Source organism: Rattus norvegicus, chromosome 8, assembly GCF_021556685.1.
Source record: "Rattus norvegicus strain SHRSP/BbbUtx chromosome 8, alternate assembly SHRSP_T2T, whole genome shotgun sequence".
NCBI lineage: Eukaryota > Metazoa > Chordata > Mammalia > Rodentia > Muridae > Rattus > Rattus norvegicus.
The window spans coordinates 108,776,088-108,799,786 of NC_141541.1; the positions used below are offsets into that span (position 1 = coordinate 108,776,088).

A 23,699-nucleotide genomic window follows, 5' to 3' on the forward strand; every position below is an offset into this window, starting at 1 on the left:
AGCACAGGGCAACCTGATCTAGACAGTCCCCCACTCAGATTCTTCCTACATGACTCTAGATAGTATCAAGCTGACAGTTAAAATTGTTACCCAGGTAGAGGGAAGAAAGGAGGTTCCAGGAAAGAGAGTAAACCAGCTTTGAGGGGGTAGCTATGGCCCCATCAGGAGCAAGCTCTATTTCTGATGCTTGGTTGGGGTCCAATAACCACATGCATGTTGGAGACCTGAAGAGACAATAGAATAATTGAGAGAGCTCTCGATATAGCTGAAGAGACCAGCAAAAACACGTAGAATCCCATGAGAAACTGTAACAGAGGAAGGCCAGGGTTATTTCTTTATTCTGATCTTAGGTAACAGAGGGACGAGGTCCCTGGGGTAAGGGGGCAGGGAAGAGAGGGGAGAAAAGATGAGGGCCAATGTTAGTATGCAAATTTTAATTCTGTAAATAGCACATATGTTTTCAGACTAGTTGAAATACAAAATTAACATTCACTTCACAAAAGAGTCAAGGCAGAAATAAACAAAAGCGGTAGAAAGGCAGGGCGTCTCAGCGCACACCCCTACATAGCTGCCCTTTCTCCTGGAGTCCAAGGTAGACACACGGTTGAAGCGGTTACACTGTTTCTACTCTTGTCTGGCCGGAGAGACACAGGAAGTTGGGGCAGAGACAAACCAGCTCTAGATTCCAGAGTTGGGAGGGGGTGGTGAGCCTGATTCTGCAGGGAGAGATGAAGCCACTTCCCTTCCTTCTTCTTCCTCTGACTCAAGCTGTCCCCCACCCCTACCTCCCTGCCTAAGGTAGTAAGAAATGGCAATGCTTCTCTCTAGTCAGGGGTTCCTGGTGAGCATCTGGGAGGGGCTGAGAAACCCTGAGTGAACTGCCCTTAGGAAGAGAGCCTGTGGGATTTACCGTGGACAAGGTCCTAGGATCTGATGACATTCCATGAACCCACAGCAGCATCCATGTGTGTCCCATCATGGATGCCTATGGCCTCCCTCAATGTCACCCGCAGCAAAGCTTGCTCATCTACCATTTCAGGATTTGGCTTGAAGTGAAATGGAGCTCCCATTCTTCCTTCCCTCCTCAGGTTTCCTCTGGTAAAGAGGTCTGCGTCTGGTTCGATAAAAGTTTTATTACTCTTGGCTGTTCAGTTGTTTACTTGAGATGGGGTTTCGATATGTTGTTCAGGCTGCCTCAAACTCGCGATTTTCTCTCCTGCTCCTCCTAAATGCCAAGATTATGCGTCCAGATGAGTACCCATCGTTTTTAGTGCTCACGTATACCCCACCGTCCAAGATTGGAGCTCACCGTCCTGCACAGTGCCAGGAGTCTCCTTGCCAACCTGCAGGTGCTGGTTTGGATGCATACAGAGATGAGGGGAGAGACCATTTTAACAGTCTCCTTAGCCCCCACTACAGTGACAAAGTGGGGTCCCGCAGGGACGAAGCCATTTTCTCCACTGTTATTCAGTGAGCATATGGTGACTGTGGGTCTGGGGATCACTTCTCCAGACTATTTCTGTCACTCTTGGTAGGGTCGCGCCACGTTGCATCTGATGGTGGCTACTAGTCAGGCACACTGCAGGCTCCTGTTACCTCTCTTGTCTTTTATCCACAGAGAAAACAGAGACACAGCCCTCCCCATCCAGGGTTCTGGGTCCTGCAGACCAGGCTGTTAACCCATCAAGTGCTTCTCAAGTCTGCGAGATCCAGACCCCAAAGAGATGCTCCGAGGACAGCACGGCCACGGCACAGGCGTCCACCTCCTCCTTTCTGCAGCGGATCAGCTTCTGGGATGAGCTGGTTACTTTCTAAAAATTCATTTTCATAAAAATCATTCATTAGACATCACAACAAAGAATATTGTAGAAACCCGACTGTTTAACTCCCTTTTCAAGCACATGTGTGAACGTGCTGTGTGTATGTGTATGTGTGTGTGCATGCATGTATGTGTGCGTGTGTGTGTGTGTGTGTGTGTGTGTGTTTCTGTGTAATCACATGTGTAGATGGGTACATATGTTCATATGTTCAAGCCCTACATGGACATTATAAGTTTTCCAGGCTGTAGAGATGGCTCAGAGGTTAAGAGCACTGACTGTTCTTCCAGAGGTCCTGAGTTCAATTCCCAGCAACCACATGGTGGCTCACAACCATCTGTCATAGGTCCGATGCCCTCTTCTGGTGTGTATGGAAGACAGCTACAGTGTGCTCACAGACAATAAATAAATAAATCTTTAAAAAAAGAAAGAGGGGTTGGGGATTTAGCTCAGTGATAGAGCGCTTGCCTAGGAAGCTCAAGGCCCTGGGTTCGGTCCCCAGCTCCGAAAAAAAGAACCAAAATAAAGAAAGAGAGAAAGAAAGAAAGAAAGAAAGAAAGAAAGAAAGAAAGAAAGAAAGAACTGTCCCCAACACCCAGGGGTACACAGCCAGCTATAACTCCAGCTCCGGGAAATCCACAGCCCTCTTCCGGATCCTTGGGCACCTACACTCATGTGCACACACCCTCAGACAGACAGACACACATACTTAATTAAAAATAAAAAAAAATTTTGAAAAAAATAAGTTGTCCTTGCCCCCCCCATTCCGCATCTATGTAAGTTCCGTGGATCCGAACCCTGATCCTCACACTGATGCTCATCACTGAGCCATCCTCTCAGCCCTAGTTAATGTTCAAGAAGCAAAACTCTCCAGGACAATCCAAGCCCCTAGGTCTGTGGCTTCCAGCATCTGCTGAGAGCCTCTCTTGACCCTCTGTCTAGCAATTCCCACACAGCCCTGCTAGGTCAGTGCTTTCCTCTAAGAACCAGTCCCACAAAAACTCAGATATAATTCTGGGCTCCACCCTTCTACCACCAGAGAGCTCTAAGAAGGACCTGCTCTGCGAGGCTTCGCACACTACCTAGTCCAGTGCCCAGCCCGGAGAGCATCCTGAGGGAAAACTTTCTCCTACCCACTCCCACCCTCCAGTAGTTTGTCCCAGAGACTTTAAACATAGGAAGAGCAGTTTTGCAGAGTCCATTACGAAGTAGCCTGAATCATCTGCCGATGGCTCATGTGCATGGGCTTAACAATGGCAGGCTTTGGGGAAGCGATTAATGCACGAGGGCTCTGATCTGTCAGTGTCTCTCGATGTGTTGTTCCCAGTATGATCTTATTGGAGGCCATGGAAAGTAGAATAATAGGTTACTAAGAATTAGCTCCAAAAAGATCTGCCTAGTTCTCTACCTTCACCTGGACCTTTCCTCTCTGGTGGTTTGAACGAGAATGGCTTGTATGTCTGACTGCTTGGTGCCCAGTTGATGAACTGTCTGGGAAGGATTAGGAGGTGTGGCTTTCATTGGAGGTAACGTGTCTCTGGGAGTGAGCTTTGAGGATTCAGAGGCCCTCATCAGATCCAGCATCTACCCCCTCCCCAGACCCACCCCTCTGCCTGCTGCCTGCAGGTCAGAATCCATAGCTCTTAGCTATGGCTCCAGTACCAGGCCTGCCTGCTTCCCTTCCTCATGATCATAGAATAACCCCCCAACACTGTCAGCAAGCCCCCAGTTAAATGCTTTCTTTTTTTTTTTTCTTTTTTTCGGAGCTGGGGACCAAACCCAGGGCCTTGCGCTTGCTAGGCAAGCGCTCTACCACTGAGCTAAATCCCCAACCCCTAATGCTTTCTTTTATATGAGTAGAAAGCATAAAATAAAACAAAAAATAATGAGCATTCTTACACCAATATCTGATGCCTTCTGTGGACACTACGTTCAGATGATGCACTGATAGATACACAAACACCCATTCACATGAAATAAAAGCAAATAAAGCTTTAAAAACATAAAAGACACATATATGGTAATTCCTATAACAACCATGAACAAAACAATGTGAAGAATAACAAAAAATGATTTAAAAATTATAAAGTTTATAATATACTGGGGGCTGGCTTACTAAAGTGCTTGACTAGCATGGCCCTGGGTTCAAACTTCAGTGTCACATAAAACAGCAGTTGCAGGTGGGAGGTTCAAGGTTATCCTTGAATGTATAGTGAGATCAAAGCCAGCCTCAATAATAAAAAAAAAAGGAGAAGAAAGGAGACTGTAGTGTGTGTGTGTGTGTGTGTGTGTGTGTGTGTGTGTGTGTGTTTGTATGTGTGTGTGCGTGATATGTGTGTGTACTTATAATATACTTAATAAACCCTAAAAGAGGCAGAAAAAGAAAAATGGAAAATAAAAACAGATGGAAGAAACAAAAATAAAATCATTAACCAATATACAACTGCATCAATCATTATATTACATGTTAAAGGACTAAACATACTATTTTTAAAAAGGCAGAGATTACCAGAAGTGACTTACACAAACACAAAATAAGTCAAAACAGAAAACCAAATCAAGTGTCTATAAGAGACACACTTTAAACAAGAACACAGAGCTTTACAAAGGATAAACCATACAAGCAACGAACAAAAAGAACTGAATATTATCAAAGACAAAAAGAAACACATCATGATGCTGAAAGGCTTACTTAAGAAGATCCAGAAATCGTAAATGTGTATGCATTCAAAATGCATGGAAGGTTTCTGTGTGACGGTGCACTCCTTTAATCTCAGCACCCAGGAGGCAGAGACAGGTAGATCTGTGAGTTTCAAGCTAGCCTGGTCTACAGAGTGAGTTCCAGGACAGCCAGAGCTACACAGTGAGACCTTGTCTCAACAAATAAGGAAATAAAAAAAGCATGGAAAGGTAACAAAAGGGAGAAACAGATGTAGCCACATTCATAGATTCTTTACAGCCTTCTCTCAACCAAGTAGCAGGCAGAAGTCAGGGCGAACTCAGTGATCTCAATCAATACACAAGCATCCTCACAACAGCCCCGGCACTTAGCTCTGCTACTGTCAGCTAGCATTATTATGGCTACTCAGAAATATTAGAGACAGGAGAGCTTGTATTAGGATAGAAAGGTGTTGGGGCACCCTGAAGACCGGATTAAAGGGAGAGTTATTCCTCTTGCACAGACCCAAAACAAACCACACAGGCGTTACAAGAGTAGCTTCATTGTAACTGCAGGCTGGCTAGGGAACTCCAGCAGTGTGTTGACTACAGACAGAGCTCGTCCTGATACACTGGAGCAACTGACTGCTAACTCCCCACCAAATAGAACTGTGACATCCTCAAGGTGACAGGGGTGAAAGGGTTGCTCTGCTTCCTTTGTTCTTTCTTGCTTTGATTGTGCTGCTTGGTGTGGTTGAGATCGACGAGGCCTCTGAAGATCTCACATATGTGAGCTACTGAGGCCCGTCTTTACTCTTCTCCCTCCAGGGTGCGGGTACACAGGGCCTACACATACCCAGAGGCTCAGAGCTGTGGTCCACGTTTTCAAGAGAAAAATAAGCATCATTGGCTTATGGGTCACTGAAAGGACAGCTCTGTGAGCAGTCGCTATAAAGGTCCAGACTGTTGTCCAAGGCAAAGCAAATCCCATGCCACATGATCTTCAAATTTGAGAATCATGAGACTCTGCATAGGGATTGAGAATGCAGTTTTGGGTCAGAACATGTTACTGGACAGAGCCGCTGTTAGAATTGGGACAGCCGAGAGTACTCAGGAGGCACCTTGAAAGATTAAGATTGCATGACTCTTGAAACCGTAGGCACCCTGGGCTGAACAACACAGCCACCGTCTTAGTAATGACAGGTCTGGGGGGAACAGCTTAATGGCCTGCCAGAGCCTCAGGATGTCATCCAGACCTTCTCATCAGGAGTTATTGTGACCTGAGTGTATCCTCAAAAACCACATACTGGAAACAAAAGCCCAGCAAAACAGGGTTGAAACAGTAACCGTGGGAGGTGATGAGGTCCCCACTTCATAAATGTAGGCTATAAGGCCTTAAGTCAGCTGGTGTGAAATTTCATTCTATCAGTTAGTTCTATCACATTTAACCATGTTGTAATAGCAAGAAGATCTTTACCCATAAGCCCTTTCTGTCTTCATTCCACCACCACCATCCCCAGCCTCCAGAGCCACTGAACGTCTACTCTCTATCAGTGACCTAGTCTGTAGTATTTTATTACAGCACCACAGACTGAGGCAAGCGAAGTCCCATTGGCGTTTGCTCCACTCTCTGCATATCTTCACAAACCATGAAGAAAGTGTCCATGCCCCCCAAACCCCTCTAGGGCCCATGATGCATCTGGCCAGCATCATACTGAAAGGTATAAGAATGCTCTTACCAAGGTGTCAGGAAGGACAACAGCGGGGCAGCAAGAATAGCGGAGCAGCTGGCCCATCTTCCAGACGGAGAGCAGTGCAACCACAAGAATCAGCACGAAGCCAACAAATGCAAACAGAGCCAGTGCCAGCGGAAGAGACTCTCCTGTGGGCAGAGCACAAGTGAAGTCTTGGGAACAGCAGGGACGGGGGAGCCACCAGGAACCCCTTCCCCAGAGTTTCCTAGGGATGCACTCAGGCCGAGCCACAGGTGACAGCACCATGAGACTGGTGTATCCTCCAATGGCTACAGTGACCCCCATTCTTCTGGAATCTCATGGAGAGTGTTTTTTTTTTTTTTCCCAGAAAGCCACAATTACCATTCCAGTCCTGGGAAGGGGAGGGGGGAATGTAAGACGTTGCCCATGGTAGCGTGTACCTGGCACTACTGCCAGAGGAAGGCGGGCTGCCAGGCCGCAGGCAGGATGAGGAGGAGGAGCTGCAGCAGAACAGCCTAGAACAGGGCTGGGTGGGAGCCAAAAACAACGTGTTTCGCAATTTGCTCTTGGCGTGGACTCTTATGATGGAGGAAAATATTAAGTCCCCTAAACCATCACACCATAACTGACAGATCAAGGTTCTATTACACATGCTAGGTTCTACTTCATCCCCCAGCACTCTGATAAGGTCTAGGCCTCTCTCCTCAGGGTGAGGACCTCTTTCATGGAAGAGGATGCTATCTATGCTCAAGACGGACTAATGGCCTATGCCAGGATTCACAGGTAGGTCTAACTCCAAAGCCTGTGACGAGTTTGCTAACAAATATAGCAAAGAGCACCAGGTCCGAGCATCTGGAGGCAGAAGAGAGGCTGAGCTGGACCCCCACCTCTCTGTTCTAACCTCAAACGCCTGTTTATCATCTCCTGCCTGAGCCTCTTACCCACAATGTGACTCAGCTCATGTGGCTGAGGCATGTGGGGTGGGGCACACGCATTGTTTCACTTTTGGAAAATATTTTGGCAGAAGACATCAAAAAAAACGTACAACGTTCATATCCTTCCAATCCCCTCCTGTGATGTCCATTCCCAGAAAACCATTCCAAGGAAGGAAACAAGTATGTACCTCAGTAAGTGCACAAGGAAAGTGCAGACGAGGGCCACAGGCTACCACCAATCTCCTTCCTGCCCAGCAGTGTGCTGCGGTTCATGCATCCCTGTGTGCTGTGACTCTGCTCGAAGTAACCCCCCCCCACACACACACACACATGCACCTCACGTGCTATTAGCTGGCTGTTTGCCTCCATAACTGGAAGGCATGGACTCCCTTTTCTGCCCCAGTGGACAGGCCAAGATTTGGCATGTAGTCAGTACTCTGCAAACACCAAAATAAAGAGGAGAACAGCATCTTCCAGAGCCAATGGGAATGATTTAAATGCCAAACACACCAGGCTGATGGAAGATATTATGGAACATTGGCATGGTAGGTTAACAGTTCAGCCATTAAAAGAAGGAACAGGGGGCTGGAGAGACGGCTCAGTGGTTAGAGCACTGACTGCTCTTCCAGAGGTCCTGAGTTCAATTCCCAGCAACCACATGGTGGCTCACAGCCATCTGTAATGAGATCTGATGCCCTCTTCTGGTGTGTCTGAAGACAGCGACAGTGTACTCATATACATTAAATAAATAAATCTTTAAAAAAAAAGAGAGAGAGAGAGAAGAAGAAGGAACAGGATAGACAGATTGCGGTTTGACCAATAATGGAAAATATTTGGAGAGTAAATGGTATCACTATCAATAAAGATATACTTGCACATATTGGCTTACTGTGTGTCTTTAAAAAGCAAGGTAAGCCAGGCATGGTGGCATAATCCTTTAATCCCAGCATTTGGGAGAAAGAAGCGAGTGTATCTCTGAGTTCTAGGCCAGCCTCATCTACAATAGTGAGTTTCAGGGCATCCAGACCTACATAGTAAGATGCTGTATCAAAGAAGATGAAGAAAAAGAAAGGAAAAAGGAAATGGAAGACATACACTGGCCAATGTGCTACAAGGGATAGCAGAAACAGGAAAAAGGTAAAGGGAACACTTGAGTCCCTTAGTTGAGAAGTGTTGGAAAGTACAGAAAACGCCGAAAGAATAAGTGAAGAATTTGCCTGCAAAAATGTATCTGTGACTTTCCTCAGTGTTGTGATCAAATGCCTGACAAGAAGCAAGCAAAGGGAGGGAGAGTTTATTTTGACTGGTGCTCTGAGGATGCTTCCCATCCTGGCAGGAAGGTGTGGTCATGGGGACAGTTCTCAGTTGTGGCTGCAGGAACAGGAAGCTGTATGTTTACATTCCCCATGGCTCAGGAAACAGGACAGGGAGTGGGGTTGAGCTCTAAACCTCAAGGTCCACCTCTCAGAGAACCACTTTATCCACCTAGGCCCCACCTCCCAATGGTTTTACGACCTCCCAAATAGTGCCATCAGCCAGGCACTAATTGTACAAACACATGAGCAAGTGGGGAGACACTCTATCCAAACTGTAACAGCCAGTCTCTTGAGCATCCTGAAGAAGGCTAGAGGAATGCCTACATCTTATAGTTCTATATTGTTTGGATTTTTCATAAGTTCAACAAGTAATTTTTTAAGTACCAAGAAATGTTACTCAGAAGGTGTTTATGGAAAATGTTACGAATGTATTTGTGAAAAACAAAACAGATATAACTGTGGGATGATATCATACAGGTGGTGCAGGTACAAGATAGAAGGAGGCCTGTTGTTGGACAAGAAGGAAGGATGAGCGAGAGAAAAGTTTGAGGGAAGAGGAGGAGACTGGGAGGGAAGCAGTGGAGACAACATGGAGGCTGATGTTAAGATTCCACTCTGTGTATTTACAGGTTGTTATGCATGTTCTAAAGGGATGCATGTGTACAGGGCTTTGTATGTTTAGGTGGGCAGTTATATCTTATCAACTGGATCAGAGGTTATTGTGTTGTGTGTTCTTTCTAGTGGAGAATTGAGTCGGGGAGAGTGTTTGGTGGCAGACACTGGGCCGCCACAGAGTTGAGATGTGTGTTTCTGGCAAGATATCTCCCAGATACCTTGGGGCACTGCAGTGCTGAATCTAGTGGAGGAAAAGACAGCCTTTTTGTAAGTTTACAATAACATATAACATGTATGTCCTAATGTGCTACAGCATGTCTTCATATGGGTGATAACTGAAGGGTCACAATTCTTTAGAGGGCATTTTCAACAGTGTCAAAGTTAAATGCATGTCTTTTGACCCAGGTACTTTACTTCCAGGAATTTATCATTCAAACACATGCATACTTACATACATACATACATACATACATACATACATACATACATACAGCAAAAGTGATTATACATAAGGAAATTTTGGTGGGGGGAAAATAACCCTAACAATAGCAGATCAGTTAAATTAAACAATACACATATATACATACACACACAAAGACACATATAAAAATGGAATAGAATTTGGTAATGAAAAAGGATGATGGAATTTCTTTATTCATTCAGAAACATCTACAAGATACATAAGAATAAGATTCGGAACAGTACATATGTCATCAGCTATGCCTAAAAGATGATATATATGCACATACTTACACATACATGTCCTCGTTTACATGTATGTGGATTCAAATGTCTTCAGAAGACTACCTAAGAAACTCATACTGAAGAGAAAGGATGAGGAACTATGCAGATGGAGAAGAGAAGATAATTTACACGTGCAATATGTTATGGGCCCTATGAATAGACTATAGATTCAAACTAATACTTTCTAAAGCTAAGAAGAAAATGTAACTAGAGGTGTTTGCATGGTGGGCTCATGGGACATCAGATTTTGTTTCTTTTCAAGGAGTCTTAAATTACTGCAGGGCTTTTTTAGATCATGAGAGTGAGAGAGACAGAGAGTTTAGGGAGATGCTACAGTCAGTAAAGTGCCTGTTAGGCAAGTATTAGCCAAGTTTGGATCTATGGCACCCATATGAAGGCCAGGAAAGCCTGTGCACATCTATAACATGGGTGCTCAGGAGTCCCTGGGGCTTGTTTGTCAGCCCACAGAGCCAGTCAGAAAGCTCTGGGATCAGTGAGAGAGGCTGCCTCATAAAGCAGAGAAAGAGCAAGAGAACACATATCTGATATCAGCCTCTGTCCTTCACACCCACATGTGCATATGTGTGTACACACATGCATATGCATATATATGTATGTATGTACACACACATATACCTCTGCAGACATATACACACAACACAAGCACAATTTTTAAATTGCTTGAATTCAAATTTAAAAAGTTAGTCAAAAAAGAGGGTTCTACAGACTATAAGATCCCTTCCAGACAAAAGAGGCTATAATTTTATTATAAAACAGTGTGGTATGTCCTTCCAAGATCTAACTCTCCGATAGCCATGTTTGCCCACAGACAACAACCTTCTGGCAAGGTAGTCTTGTAACAATGTGTCACAGGGGGAGGTGGCTTTGGGGGCAACTCCAGACAATGTTCAAGAAATCCTAGCCAGGGTGGGCTTCTACCCCTGGGGGAGTCAGAGTTTACCTTAGAACTCACCAAGCCTGGAAGCAAACGTGTAAAGCTGGGGAAAGACTCAGAACCCGAGACACCAGATGGGCATCCAGGCACTGGTAAGGCGGCCAAGTGCAGGGATCCAGGGACAAGCAGGCCATCCCTACCTTGCATCTCCACACACGTAGGCTGGCTGAAGGCACTGTGCCTCCCGATGGTTTTCACCAGCGCCTGCGCCTTCACGCAGTACATGACCCCTGGATCCATGGTTTCTAGGTGCACCGGAATGTCCCCACTCCTCACCACCTTGACACGTTCCTGTAAAAAAGATCAAGACACAGTTAGTGCTGAAGGACAGCAGAGTGAGAGATGGTGGCGAGAGCAGGGCAGGGCAAGTGCAGGTAGTCCTTTTCCAGAACATTCCAGAACAGAGAACATCCCTTCCCACTTGTTCATGAAGGCATTCATTTCTTCATTCACACACTGACATATATTAGGCCTGTACTAATATACTAATGTACCCATGTAGTAATATAATTAGGCACACGGCACTGAATGAAAGACGTAAAGCCCCTGCTCTTGGAGAGCTTGCATGTGGGAGAGAAATATAAATGCATTCCTGCAGTGATTAGGGCCATGAAAAAAAAATGGGGTAAGGCAAAGAGAGTGGCTAGGAGGCACAGGGTTAAAGGGAGTTTAGAAACAGCCTCTCCAACAGGACAAGATTTGGGCAGAGCTCATCCACCTGTCTGCCCACCCGTCAACTCTTGCTCTAACCCCCAGGCCTGTAGAGGAGCCTGTAGAAGCTTGTGTGACCCAGCCCAGATGACTCAGGGTACACACTCTCTCAGCAATGAGCCTCCCAGTTACAAGGGAGGGGACTAGGATCCGCCCCCAAAGACTACGAGGTTGATGCGTGCTCTCTCCTGCCAAGTTCCAGCATTTCTCCCACCCTGTTCCGTCTGCCTGGCTGGCAGTGAAATGTGTTACTAGTGTGCCCTGACCCTACAGGGTAAATATTAGCCAATACCCTGTCCCACCTGCCCACGGCATCTTCCAAGATCACTATCCCACTCTGCTGAGAGTGTACAGCCCCCAAGATACTGCCGTGTGGCACTGAACAGCCTAGACTGAGAAGGGGACCCACAGAGCTCGACTGGCTGTCCAAACCCCACAAAGCTTAGATAGATAAGTAGAGCCCAAGCAATGGGATTCCTCCCTGGAGGATTTGGTCTTAGGAAACCAAATACCTCAAGTTGGACAGGAGGACAAAGGGAGAGGACTGGGTGAGGAGGGTCAGTCTGAGATGCTTTGAGGAGTCAGGGAGACACAGTCACAGGCATGGATAGGACCTGGGAGTGAAGCGAAGAGGCCACAGTAAGACCTTCAGGGAGAAAACAGCAAGGGTCCCACAGGCCAAGTCCCTGTGTAGTTAAAACTGTACTTCTGCCTGGTCTTGTGCTGGTTCTGCTCACAGATTTGGTGAGACGCCTCTGTGGCCCATATTGATCCTTCTGAGAAAGCACAAGTTTCCTTGTGCCCACTGAAGTGGATCACCAGGCTCTGCCATTCTATCAGCTTAAACAGAACTCCATAGGGAGTGGTGTCCCCTGTGTCTGCTAGAGTTTTACACTGCTGCTGCTGCAGCTGCTGCTTGTGACCACCCTTCCATGAGGGCTGGCCTCCCACTCACCCCAAACTACAGCAAGCTTCCCATGGGGAAGGGCGGCTCCCTTCCAGGCTTTCTGCACGGCCCATTGGATCATAATTAGATAGTCTTATTCATAAGCTAGCTGCTGGCTCTGTGCCCCACTTCTGCACTCTGCCAAGACACACACACACACACACACACACACACACACACACACACACACCCTCGAGAGGTTTGTGCCCACCTTCTGTGCTTTTGAAATCATCGGAACACCCTGAGCTGGAACATCCTGCCCTGTTGGCCCTATGTGTCTGAGACTAGCTGGTGAGGGAGAAAAAAAACCCAAATGCATCAAAAAGGCACTAGGGGTCCGGGGTGGGGGGAGTGGGGAGGGCATTAAAGTAAGGGAAGCGGCCTCCCAAACTCCTATAGACCTGGCCTGAAAAGGGCCCAGACATCCTGGCCAAGGCCTAGGATGAAAGGTAGGTCTTTGAGGAAGGAGTCAAGGGATGGATGGCTGGTTCTCTCGTTTCTCCTTTCTTAAACTTCACCCTGGTCAAGTCACTTATGCCATGAGCACTACAAAGCTAGACACATTCCCTCACCCCTGGAAAGCCGTGCGCCTTCTCTAAGGCTTGACTCAAAGGCCGGGCAGGGTGAGTGGGAAGCCTCACCACGGCACCGGGCTCCATCCTCCAGTAGACCACAAGGAATTCAAACTGGGGCCCCAGGTCTTCCAGCTCAACAACCAGATGCAGCCCATGTTCAGTGACCTCCATCCTGGGTGGGGTGAGAACAGCTGTTGGCAAGAGAAAAAAGAATCAAAACCAGCTCCAGGGGGAACCGATTCCCTCGGGATAAGATGGCCATGTCACCAGCGGAGACGTAGCAGCCCAATGGGCAAGGGGCAGGGTGGTCTGCCGAGGGGTGCTAGTGTGTGGGTGGAATTGTGTACATAAGCATTCTTCTGCACTCTGGGTGCTCATAAAAGTCCTTTTAGATTTTATTTATATTAAAATGTATTTGGTGTGTGTGTGTGTGTGTGTGTGTGTGTGTGTGTGTGTGTGTGTGTGTGTGTGTGTGTGTGTGTGTTTACTTGCATGTGAAACACAGAGAACAGTTCTCTCCTTCCACCAGGTGGGTTCTGGGAATCGAACTCAGGTCATCACGCTTGCCAGCGAAGTGCCTTTGCTTGCTAAGCCATCTGGTGGTCCTCATAAAATGCTTTTTGAATGATGAATGAGCAGAAAACAAACGGTAAAGACTTACTACAACTCATTTTCACCCCAAGTCATCTGTTCCTTCTCCGGGAGCAGAGGCTCAAGAGAAGGGAGGAAGAACTCAGGGAAACATTGTTGCCTTCTTTTCCTTTTAGAGCATGTTCTCTGTCTCCTCTCCACCACCTTGTTTCATTGTTCTTCACCTTGACAATGAGTGAAGACACTGGTCCTTAATGTAGCAGTGAGTTTAGCTACACTGCTTTGGCCCCTGCGGGACCCAGGGTGGCACCTGCCCAGGAGCTATCTGGATTCCTGAATGGAAGACGCACATACACATGCCAGTTAATTTTAAAATGCCTTGGCTACCTTAAAGGCTTGGCACTCCTAAAGCTTCCCCTGCTACCCCAGGCTCAATCAGAAAAGTAGCCAGTGCCACCCACCTAAATATTCACATGGCTGGTTGGCTTTCTCTCCTGCAGTTGCCATGTCCCATCCTTTCCCATCCTTCTCCCCCGAGTCTTGGCGATTCTGTCTCCTTTTTCCAGTTCCTAGCCCGCACAAATCTAAAGGCCTGCCCCATCTCCCTTTGCCCTGCCATTGGTCATTGGCATTTTTATTGATCGATCAAAAACCAATTGGGTACAAGGGCCTTTAGTGTTTGGACATGCAGATTCCTGATTAAGTTAAAGCATTAGAACCAATCCTTAACACCTTAATGCTTGCTGAACGCCTGCCTGCCTGAGCTCTGCTGAACATAGCTGGCATCCCCTTTGCGCCTTAGGAATAAATTTATCTGACAAGGTCAACCTTGTGCATCCCTACTGCTCACACAGAGCCCTGGCACATGTGAGATCTGGTGCTAGCTTGGGTGACTCGGTCCTTCTATTCTTGGTCCAAGGATTCTTAGTCTCACATAAAAACTGTCAGCAAGTCAGAAGTGTCTTAGACATTCTGACAATCAGTTCTAGAAATCACAGCCCAAGCACAAACATTGTCTTTCGAATTTTGCAAGTTCCCAAAAAGAGAGGTTGCCAGTCTCTGGGAACACCTTCCCACCAAGAGGCCAAGAACAGAAGGGCCCACACGGGCTGCCTCCCCTCCTTCGATATCAATCTAGAAACCGCAGGACCAGAAGGACCTGTGGGATGGTTGGTATTGGCTTGGGAAGTAGGAAGAGAGGTGTCATGGACTAAATCCCTCTACACTGAGGCCAAGCAACATAGAGAAGAAAGGCAGTTCCTAGAGAAGGCGTTGAGAGAGCAAAGGGGGTTTTCCCTTGCCATCCTCATTAGAGAAAATATCCCTAGGTTTGGTGAGCTGTCCCTTGAAGGGACAAAGAGGACTTGGGAAGTCAAGCCACCTGTGCAAATACAGCTAGTCCAGACACAGCACCACTGTCTCTGTAATGCCTGCAAACAGAGAATGCCCAGTCCACATATGGTCAGAATCTGGGTCTTTAATGCCATCTCTTTCAATCTATGCCATCCTTTTCAATCTAGAGTTTCTTCCTTCCTTTATTTCTTTGTTCCTTCCTTCCTTCCATTCTTCCTTCCTTTCTGGAAGCACTCGGGCAGAAATCTCTGGCCTACATACTCAGTATGCTTAGAGCAATTGATCCACCCACAGAAGGTAATTCTGTGGTACAGAGATGTTAAGGGACTTGCTCAGAGTCACACAGCTAACAGCCAGAATTAGAACTCATGTCAGTCTGTTTCCAGCCTCCTGTGTGAGATGTTCATCCCTAGAAGCAGGGACCCACAACTCTGGCTACACATGACAAAAAACTGGGTAGAATTTTAGGTTCAAAAAACAATGGATGCGGGGATGGGGATTTAGCTCAGTGGTAGAGCGCTTGCCTAGGAAGTGCAAGGCCCTGGGTTCAGTCCCCAGCTCCGAAAAAAAGAACCAAAAAAACAAAACAAGAACAAAAAAAAAAAACAATGGATGCTCAGACATCATTCAAATCGGACACACCTGAAATGGTCCCAATCAGGCCTTCAAGCTCCATATGGTTATAACATAAAATTGAAGTTAAGAATGTCTGCCCTCGGGGCTGGCTTACCTAGGAAGCGCAAGGCCCTGGGTTCGGTCCCCAGCTCTGAAAAAAAAAGAACCAAAAAAAAAAAAAAAAAAAAAAGAATGTCTGCCCTCAATGAGGTTAAGAATAGGATAGCTCCACTGGAGAACATTAAGATTTTTGTGTGTCAGAGAAGTCAGAGTGAGCCTCTCAAATGGGAAAGGCAGATAGAGCGCCCTTAGGAGATTCAGTGCTAGCCAGGTGGTGGAGGTGCACACCTTTAATCCAAGCACCTGGGAAGCAGAGGCGGGTAGATCTCTGTGAGTTCAAGACCAGCCTGGTCTAGAGAGTGAGTTCCAGGACAAAGCTCCATATAAAAACCCTGCTTTGAAAAAAACGAGAGAGAGAGAGAGAGAGAGAGACAGAGAGAAAGAGAGAAAGAGAGAGAGAAACAGAGACAGAGAGAGAGACAGAGACAGAGAGACAGAGACAGAGAGACAGAGAGAGAGACAGTCAGAGTTAGAGACAGAGAGACAGAGACAGAGAGACAGAGACAGAGAGACAGAGAGAGAGACAGTCAGAGTTAGACAGAGACAGAGAGACAGAAACAGAGAGACAGAGAGAAAGAGAACCAGTACTAACCCAGCTAGGTTGCTGACTCCACTACACATGAAGCCAACAGGATTCTTAAGATTCTGCTCTCTTCAGCACATGCAAACTCCTATCCCTCAGATTCCCCTGCAGCAAGACCTTTTCCTGTTTATGCTGGCCTCTTGAGTACAGATTTCACTGCCCAGCCCTTCCCAAATAACTGCCGGCACTCCCTGATCTCCATCTGTCCTGGCCTTCCTTCCAGCAATAGCTGCCAGACCCCAGAGGAGTTCTTGGCTGGAGCCTCAGGCTCCCAGGTGCCAGAGGAAGTGGGGCTGGGTGTTGGCTGAACTCTGTGGGCAGAGGAAGAGTTGCAGTGTCCTCCAGTGCCCATAGCCTCCAGGTGCCTAGGCTCCGACCACTTCAGCCAAGTCTTCCCAGTACCTGGGAAAGATGCTTAGCAGAGAAGTCCGCATATCACAGCAAAAGCCTCCCTGGCATCCCATTCCAGCAACCCTGTGCTCCTCATCTGCTTACTGGCTCTCAGCTCCGGCATCCCCAGGACAACAATAATAATATTAGCAACAGCTCATATGGTTCCCCTCAGCTATCCCATGAGGCAAAATATTGGACTCACACGGCTATCACGTTCCAAGATGGATTTGAACCAACCCTCATAATTCCTCAGGGCCCATTTGGGATGCCTTGTCATCTAAACCCTCCTGACTTCCACTCAATATCCTCTGTCCTCAGTGACTTGACTTACTCCATTACTGGAGACTGGGACCTAATGTTCCTAAGCTCTCACTCTAAGGAGATCCTCTGCCACTGGAAGATAATGGGCCACTGGAGGCCCTGCCTTTTCCCCAGCACCAAACGCCTACCATCCCACCCACTCCCACTTCAGACAAGGAGCTGCCTCTTCCCATCTTCACACAGTCCGCAATGTGTTGCAGTTGCAGCCTGGTCACTTTTTCAAGGACCACCCAAGGGCTTCTTTAAGTTTCTCAGGAGCTTTCTGCCCCTTCTAGCTACCCAGCCACCTACACAAATCCTTCCACTGTCTACATTTTAAACCCTGAGGTTCTGGGACCCCATCCTGAGTTCTTTCTATCCTCCCTACATTGTCCCTGGACACTTACATCATCTCCAAGCTTATATAGCTGGTATAACTTTGTGTTGTGTGTTTGGCTTTCATCTCCAAGAGCCTCAAGGCCTGATTTCCGGTTGTCAGTCAGACATTCACAGCACACCACGTTGCGGGAGTTCAGCTCCAAAGAACACATAGAGTGTCTCCTATTCTTCAAGATCAGTTGCTCCTTTTGGGTTCTCTGCCTTGGACAGCAGTCTCACAACCCAGGTAAGAAGCTAGATTCTGTCTCCCTACGCCATCCCTCACTAACCCGATTCCCAAGCTCCCATGTCTGCTGAACTCGTCCCACTCCCCCGTACCTCCTCTGCTAAGATAGAGACCAGAAACCATCTTGGCTTAGCCGAAAGCTATCAGTTTCCCTCTCACTCTTCCTCTGCTCCGCAGGTTTACCTACTCCAGGTTACTCTCCTCACAGTGGCCATAGTATCTGTTCTGTAAGAAAGACATGGCCTAGACCCTGTCTCCTTCCATCGCTCCCCTCTCCTGACCTGATTAAGCTTTACCATAGGGCCAGTTCTTCATCTGCCCTGCTGCCCATCCAGCCATCACCTCATCCCAAACACACAGGTCCTTTCACAGGACAGCCACAGCTGGCCCTTGGCCACTTATCTGGACTCTTCTCTCCCCTTTCAACCACTTTCCAGTTATAATTGCAGGAGAAAAGTTATTTGCCAGCGATCACAGAAAGGAAATGTTTCTGATAGCGGTTAAACGTACAGACGTTTTTAAACAATGGAGCTGCTCTCAGCAGTATGGGGTTAACGGGGCTCCAGATGGGAAATGTTTACAGAGGCGTGATCAGAGTAAGATTTCTAGTGTCAGTGCTAGAATGTCAATACCTGTGGGCCCTAACGAGGACAGTCAGGACTGACTCCCAAAGGAAAGGAGAGGGACAGCAGGTGAGACGGTCGGCGATTTAAAAACAGTGTCAGTAAGGTTTTGTGTTTCTAAGCACACCAGTTATTTTGATGCTGAAGGTAGTTAGTTCCGTAAGGGCAAGAGAGGTATGCCTTACTTGCATTCCGATTAAAGGGGTGCTCCAGGTTGCTCCAGGCTGAAGATTGCGAACCCAGCATGGCCATGACCCTGAAGTTATATGGCACTGTGGCAGTGACGTCATCAGTGACATCGCACTCCAGACCTTTGGTAGGTGAGCACTGGCTGCTGGGGATCCAGATGTGACTCATGTACAGGCTCTCGTACTCCCTGGCCAAGGAGGGGAAGACACAGAGTCAAGGCACGCCCTTCGGGCAGACTAGAAGATAACTGCTTTTGTGCATCAGTAGAACGAGCATTCTCTCCCCAGCTCCCGACTCTCTACTTCCTTCCCACCCCAACCACCACTCTTCTTTATTCCTCGGAAACCCTAGCATTAGCCTCCACCTGTCCCTGTCTCTCTACGTCCACTGTTGCCATACCCATCTCAGCTGCCATCATGCCTTGCCACACTGTGGTTTCCCATACTCCACCTTCTGCAGTGGAGGTCTCAAACACTGCCCCCTCAGCAGACTAGGATGTTTCTGTCCCTGATGGCTTCCTGTGAGACACTGGCCTTCTCCCATCCTGCCCTCTAGGGATGCTGCTTCTACCCACTGACCTTTGCTCACTCCTTCAAAGTGAGGATGATCTCTTTGTCTATGGCTTCTACCTAGATGTTCACTGTCTCAAGACTGACTCTGCCATCTCTCAGGAAAGGGTACGCCTCCTACAGAGGCCACCACCACCACAAAAGAACTGCAAACTCAACTCCTTTGCATGACCCTTAACAGCTTCCTGTTGGGATTCTACAACTCTGCGTTGGGCTCCGAGCTCTGCTGCCCGATAGTCTCTGTGATGACTGAAATGTCCTGTGTCAGTGACGGTCAGTGGGGGTTGTCACTCACCACTTGTGGCTATAGAGCATGTGAAGAAGGAAGAAGGGGGTCAGTGACATGCTTCGGTGTAGTTTAAACTTAAATAGCACCAGTAGCTGGTGGCTGCAAAACCGAGGAGTGCACACCCAGGGTATGTAGTTACCTCTTGCTCCAGAAGCTGGTTTCCCTGAGTCTACAAGTGTGCATCCTTGTATCCCTGAGCCCAGAAGAATATCTACACACGTGGGGCTCTATTCCTGCCTACTGTGTTAATCCTGAGATTCCCCGAGAGATAAACTAGTTCCACAATTCTGAGTCAAATTTGAAGCAAGCTTTAACTAAACACTGACCAGGATGAACTTTAGTCAGGACAACTCCCTGGAATTCCCAGCTGAGTGGCTTCAAGACACATGTTGCAGAGACTTTTAAGGACAAAGCCATATGACCACCATCTTTTCCCTCGTGGCCTTGTTATTTTCCAAGAACTGTAGCTCCTAACATCTAGGAGGTTACTAGTCGTTGGTTTACAGGCTAACCTCGGTCTTACATCGCTAATGAAATGTGTTGAGCACTAACTCTGTCAGTCACAAGTGCCCGGGCAGCTGGGAAACACTAGATCCAAGTTCACCCACCCCAGGCCAGCTGAACATTAGGGTCAAGACTCATTTGGACTTCTTATCCAAGTAAGTCAAGGAAACTATGGCTGGCCTCCTATACCTCAAAAGGTCTAGCTCTCTGGATTTGTCCATTCCAAGCAAGGATCAAACTCACCAATTTTCCTACTGTTGAAAACAGGTACACCTAAATGTATTTGGGTCTCTCAAACCCATTAACACTAAGGGGCAGACTGGGTAAAACATCTATTTTGAGCCGCAAAGCCTCCTGGAGTAGAGAAGGAGGGGCTGTCCTTCTCAGACCTGTTATCTAAGGAAGAAAAGGCTATTAAGCAGAAACAAACCAAACTTACCCCTGGTACTGCACAAAATAGAATACCGTCTCCCCCGGCTGGGTCACTGGGTTCCACATCAACAGATGCTTCATGTTGGTTGACCGTACAGAGAAGTTTTGTGGGGCAGGCAGAATGGTCGCTCCATCTGGGATGAAATTAAGTAGAGAAGCTGACCTCTGAGCAACAGTGAGAACTAGCATAGCTTCAGATGCAAAGCCTTACAGGTTCATCCACAGTCACTGCAATTTTATCACACTTGTGCCTTTGTGACAGCATGGAATGTCTGTAGTAATAACAATAGCTAAGCTCTAGTGAACTTTGCTCATACTCTATATAGGTCATTGCTGGATTGTTACAGGATTACCCCCATTTAATTTTCTTCTCCTTCTCCTCTTCTGTTTGTTTGTTTGTTTGTTTGTTTGTTTGAGACAGGGTCTCTTTGTGTAGTCCTGCCTGTCCTAAAATTCACTCTGTAGACCAGATGGGCCTCAAACTCAGAGATCCATGTGTCTCTGCCTCCCAAGTGCTGGGACTAAAGGTGTTTGCCACTATGCCCAGCTTTCCATGACCCTACTGAGTAGAAGAGCCATTATTTTCCCCATTAAATGAACAAACTAAGAGGCATGTTATTTGTTCAAGAGCATGTATTTTTTTCTTTTTTTCAAGACAGGGTTTCTCTAGGTAGCCTTGCCTATCCTATAACTTACTCTGTAGCCCAAATTCAGAGATCTCCCTGCTCTGCCACCTGAGTGCTGAGAACACCACTCTAGTATAATATGCTTTATTACTTAATAATTTGTTTATTACTAGTATGTACAATATGTATGTATATGAGTGTGGATGTATATTCCATGGTGTATATATGGACACCAGAGGATAACTTTAGGGTTTACTCCTTCCACCAATGGGAATCAGGTGCAAATATGGGTCATCAGGTTTTCATGACAGCACCTTTATTCACTGAGCCATCTCATTGGCCTTATTTATTTTAGTGAACGTATAAAAAATGTACCCATGATATCTGTGGGTATTTTACCACATGAATGCAATGTGTTATTTCAAATAAAAGCAAGCCTATCTCAAACATTTTTCATTTCTTTTTGGTTAAAAGCCTTCAAATATCCTATCTTGTGGGCCTTTTGAAATACACCCCCCCCCAATTACTCTACTGTGCAACAGGACATCAGAAAACTCTGCTATCTAACCGTAACTTAATAACTGCTGACCTATCTTCACTTTGTATTCTCTATAACCACTACTCTCTCCAGCTTCTAGCTACCACTGTCATTCCACTCTTAAAACACACTAGATCAACTCTGTAATCGTCTACCTATGAGTGAGATTATGTGCTGTTTGTCTTTCTGTGTTTTGTTTATTTCACTTAGCCTGATATCTTCCTGATCATTTATGTCAGCCTTTTATGGCTGAACAGTATGCCATTGTGTATAGGTAGTTTTGTCCGTGTATCAGTGTAAACATCAATTTTATTTTAAGATAAAGTGATAAGAGCTCTACTCAGCTGATCCCAGATCATCTCCTTCTCTGTTCTATCACTATGCCTAGACCTGGAAGCTTCTAGCCTCCTTCCATATAATCTTCCCAGCTGACTGATTCAATCCAGCTTCTCTTGGCTTCTGTTGAAATTGCTCTGCCTGGCCTCACACTAACTTTGACAATATGTTCTGTCTTCTCCTGTGTCTAGCTTGTTCTCTCTGTAACCTGTCTCTTTAAAACTGTCCTGATAAAATTGCCACACACACACACACACACACACACACACACACACACACTACCCACCAACTACCACATCACCTTTTTTTTTTTCTCTCTCACTGCTCTTAGTAGCCTCTCTTCCTCTGCTGTTCTCATGTAACTTGGGTGTGTCCTATCTCTGATTCATTCTATCAAATCTTTCTTTGATTCGACACTTGGTCTGCTCCTCCATTATCATTCCATTCTAAACACATACTAGATCAACTCTGATAATCACTTCGATAGATCACTTTCAACCATGTTTGCTTTCTTCTACAAACTAATCTTACCTCCATTGTTTGGGATTAAAGGTGTGTACTAAGGGTGCGTCTGTATTCCAGCCAGGTCATATTGTAACCCAGGGTGTGTCTGCATCTGGACAGATCGTATCTTTGGATGTGATCCCTTGCCAGAGCAGCCATGCTGCTGAATTAAAACTCCTCTACATCTTAGTTGAGGGACATTTAGGTTAATTCCACTTCTTGGCTTCTGTAGACAGTGCAGCAGCTGTCTCAGCACAGTTTTTAATTTCCTTTGGATGCATTATATACCCAGTAGTGGGATAGCCAAGTCATGATGGCTGCACTTTGAGCATTTTAGGGAACCTACACACTGCTTTCCATAAGGATTATAATAACTTACGTTTTCAGCAATAGTGTATGCCAGCATTTGGCTTGTTATTTTTAACTTTTTTATTGAAAATCTCTTTTATTGTGGTCCTGGGGATAAAACCCCAGGGGTTTACACACCCTAGGGAAGTATTCTACTGAACTACAGCCCCAGTGTGGGGTGAGGTGATATCTTACTTTACTTTTCTTTTGCGTCTCTGGGATGATTAATGATGTTGAATATTGCTTCGCATACTTCCTGGTCATTGGTATTATTTAGTTTTAAGGAATGCCTATTTAATTTTACTGTCCATTTTCAATCAGTTTATTTATTGACTTGCTAATGAGCTCTTTATAGACTCTAGATGATAATCTTGATGCCAAATTGACCTGGATTCAGGTCTTGACTCAGCCCTGGAATATGTTATCTTATGCAACCCACATAACCTGAGCCTCCCACTTCTTCATGGCAATTCACTCAGGCTCTGGCCAGTTTCTCATGATGTCTCTTTGCCATCCTTGGGCACCAGGACACATTAATTAAGTGAACACTATGGCCAATGGGGCATCTGCAGCCTGGTGGGAAGCTCTGACTCAGGTCTACCATGGAGATAATCTAGTAAAGAAGGGTACCAAAACAGCTCAGAGACCCCACCCTGGAAAGACTGCAAGCCCCCAAGCCCATCCCAGGCACAGGATAAAGGCAGCGTGCCTAGAGTGTGTACACAGTGGTACTGCAGTTTGCACAGAATAAAAATGGCCAGCCAAACTGCACCTGCACTGATAAGGACTCCAGGCAGCCTGAAGCTCAGCCTTACATGCACCTCTCGGCCTCGGGTACCGGACCGCTCCTTTGCGCATGCTCCTCTTTCTGTACCCAGCACCTGGCTCCCTTACCATTAAGACTCACAGTGGCGGTCTCAATGACACGCAGACAAAATATCAGCTGGGGTCTTTCCCTGGGACCTTTCTGTTCCTGCCTCTAGATTGGCACCTGCTATTTGTTATCAGGCATCAAGCCCCGTGTACATGAGGGAAGAGGGATGCTCCTGAGAACACCCTGTCTGGCTGGTGCCTTGTGTCTTTTCTAACCTGGGACCCTGATGGTGTACCTTCACTTCATCCTCAACACACTCGCTCTACCTGAGAGGAAAGACCGGGGACGCCTGCAGGGAGA

The 23,699-nt window shown here is 46.6% G+C and overlaps 1 protein-coding gene across 4 annotated transcripts in view; it reads right to left on the reverse strand.

Moving 5' to 3' along the window:
- Positions 1 to 316: 316 nt before the first annotated feature.
- The window catches only part of Il20rb (interleukin 20 receptor subunit beta), a 30,886-nt gene continuing 7,503 nt past the window's right edge, over positions 317 to 23,699 (reverse strand). The window contains exons 2-7 of one of the 4 annotated variants that reach the window (XM_087563394.1): positions 20,181 to 20,307; positions 18,376 to 18,566; positions 12,985 to 13,178; positions 10,896 to 11,046; positions 6,215 to 6,357; positions 317 to 1,811 (exon numbers count right to left, since the gene is read on the reverse strand). In XM_087563394.1, coding sequence (XP_087419520.1) covers positions 1,695 to 1,811; positions 6,215 to 6,357; positions 10,896 to 11,046; positions 12,985 to 13,178; positions 18,376 to 18,566; positions 20,181 to 20,307 — 923 coding nt within the window. In that variant the 3' untranslated portion in view covers positions 317 to 1,694. 4 annotated transcript variants of the gene reach the window in all.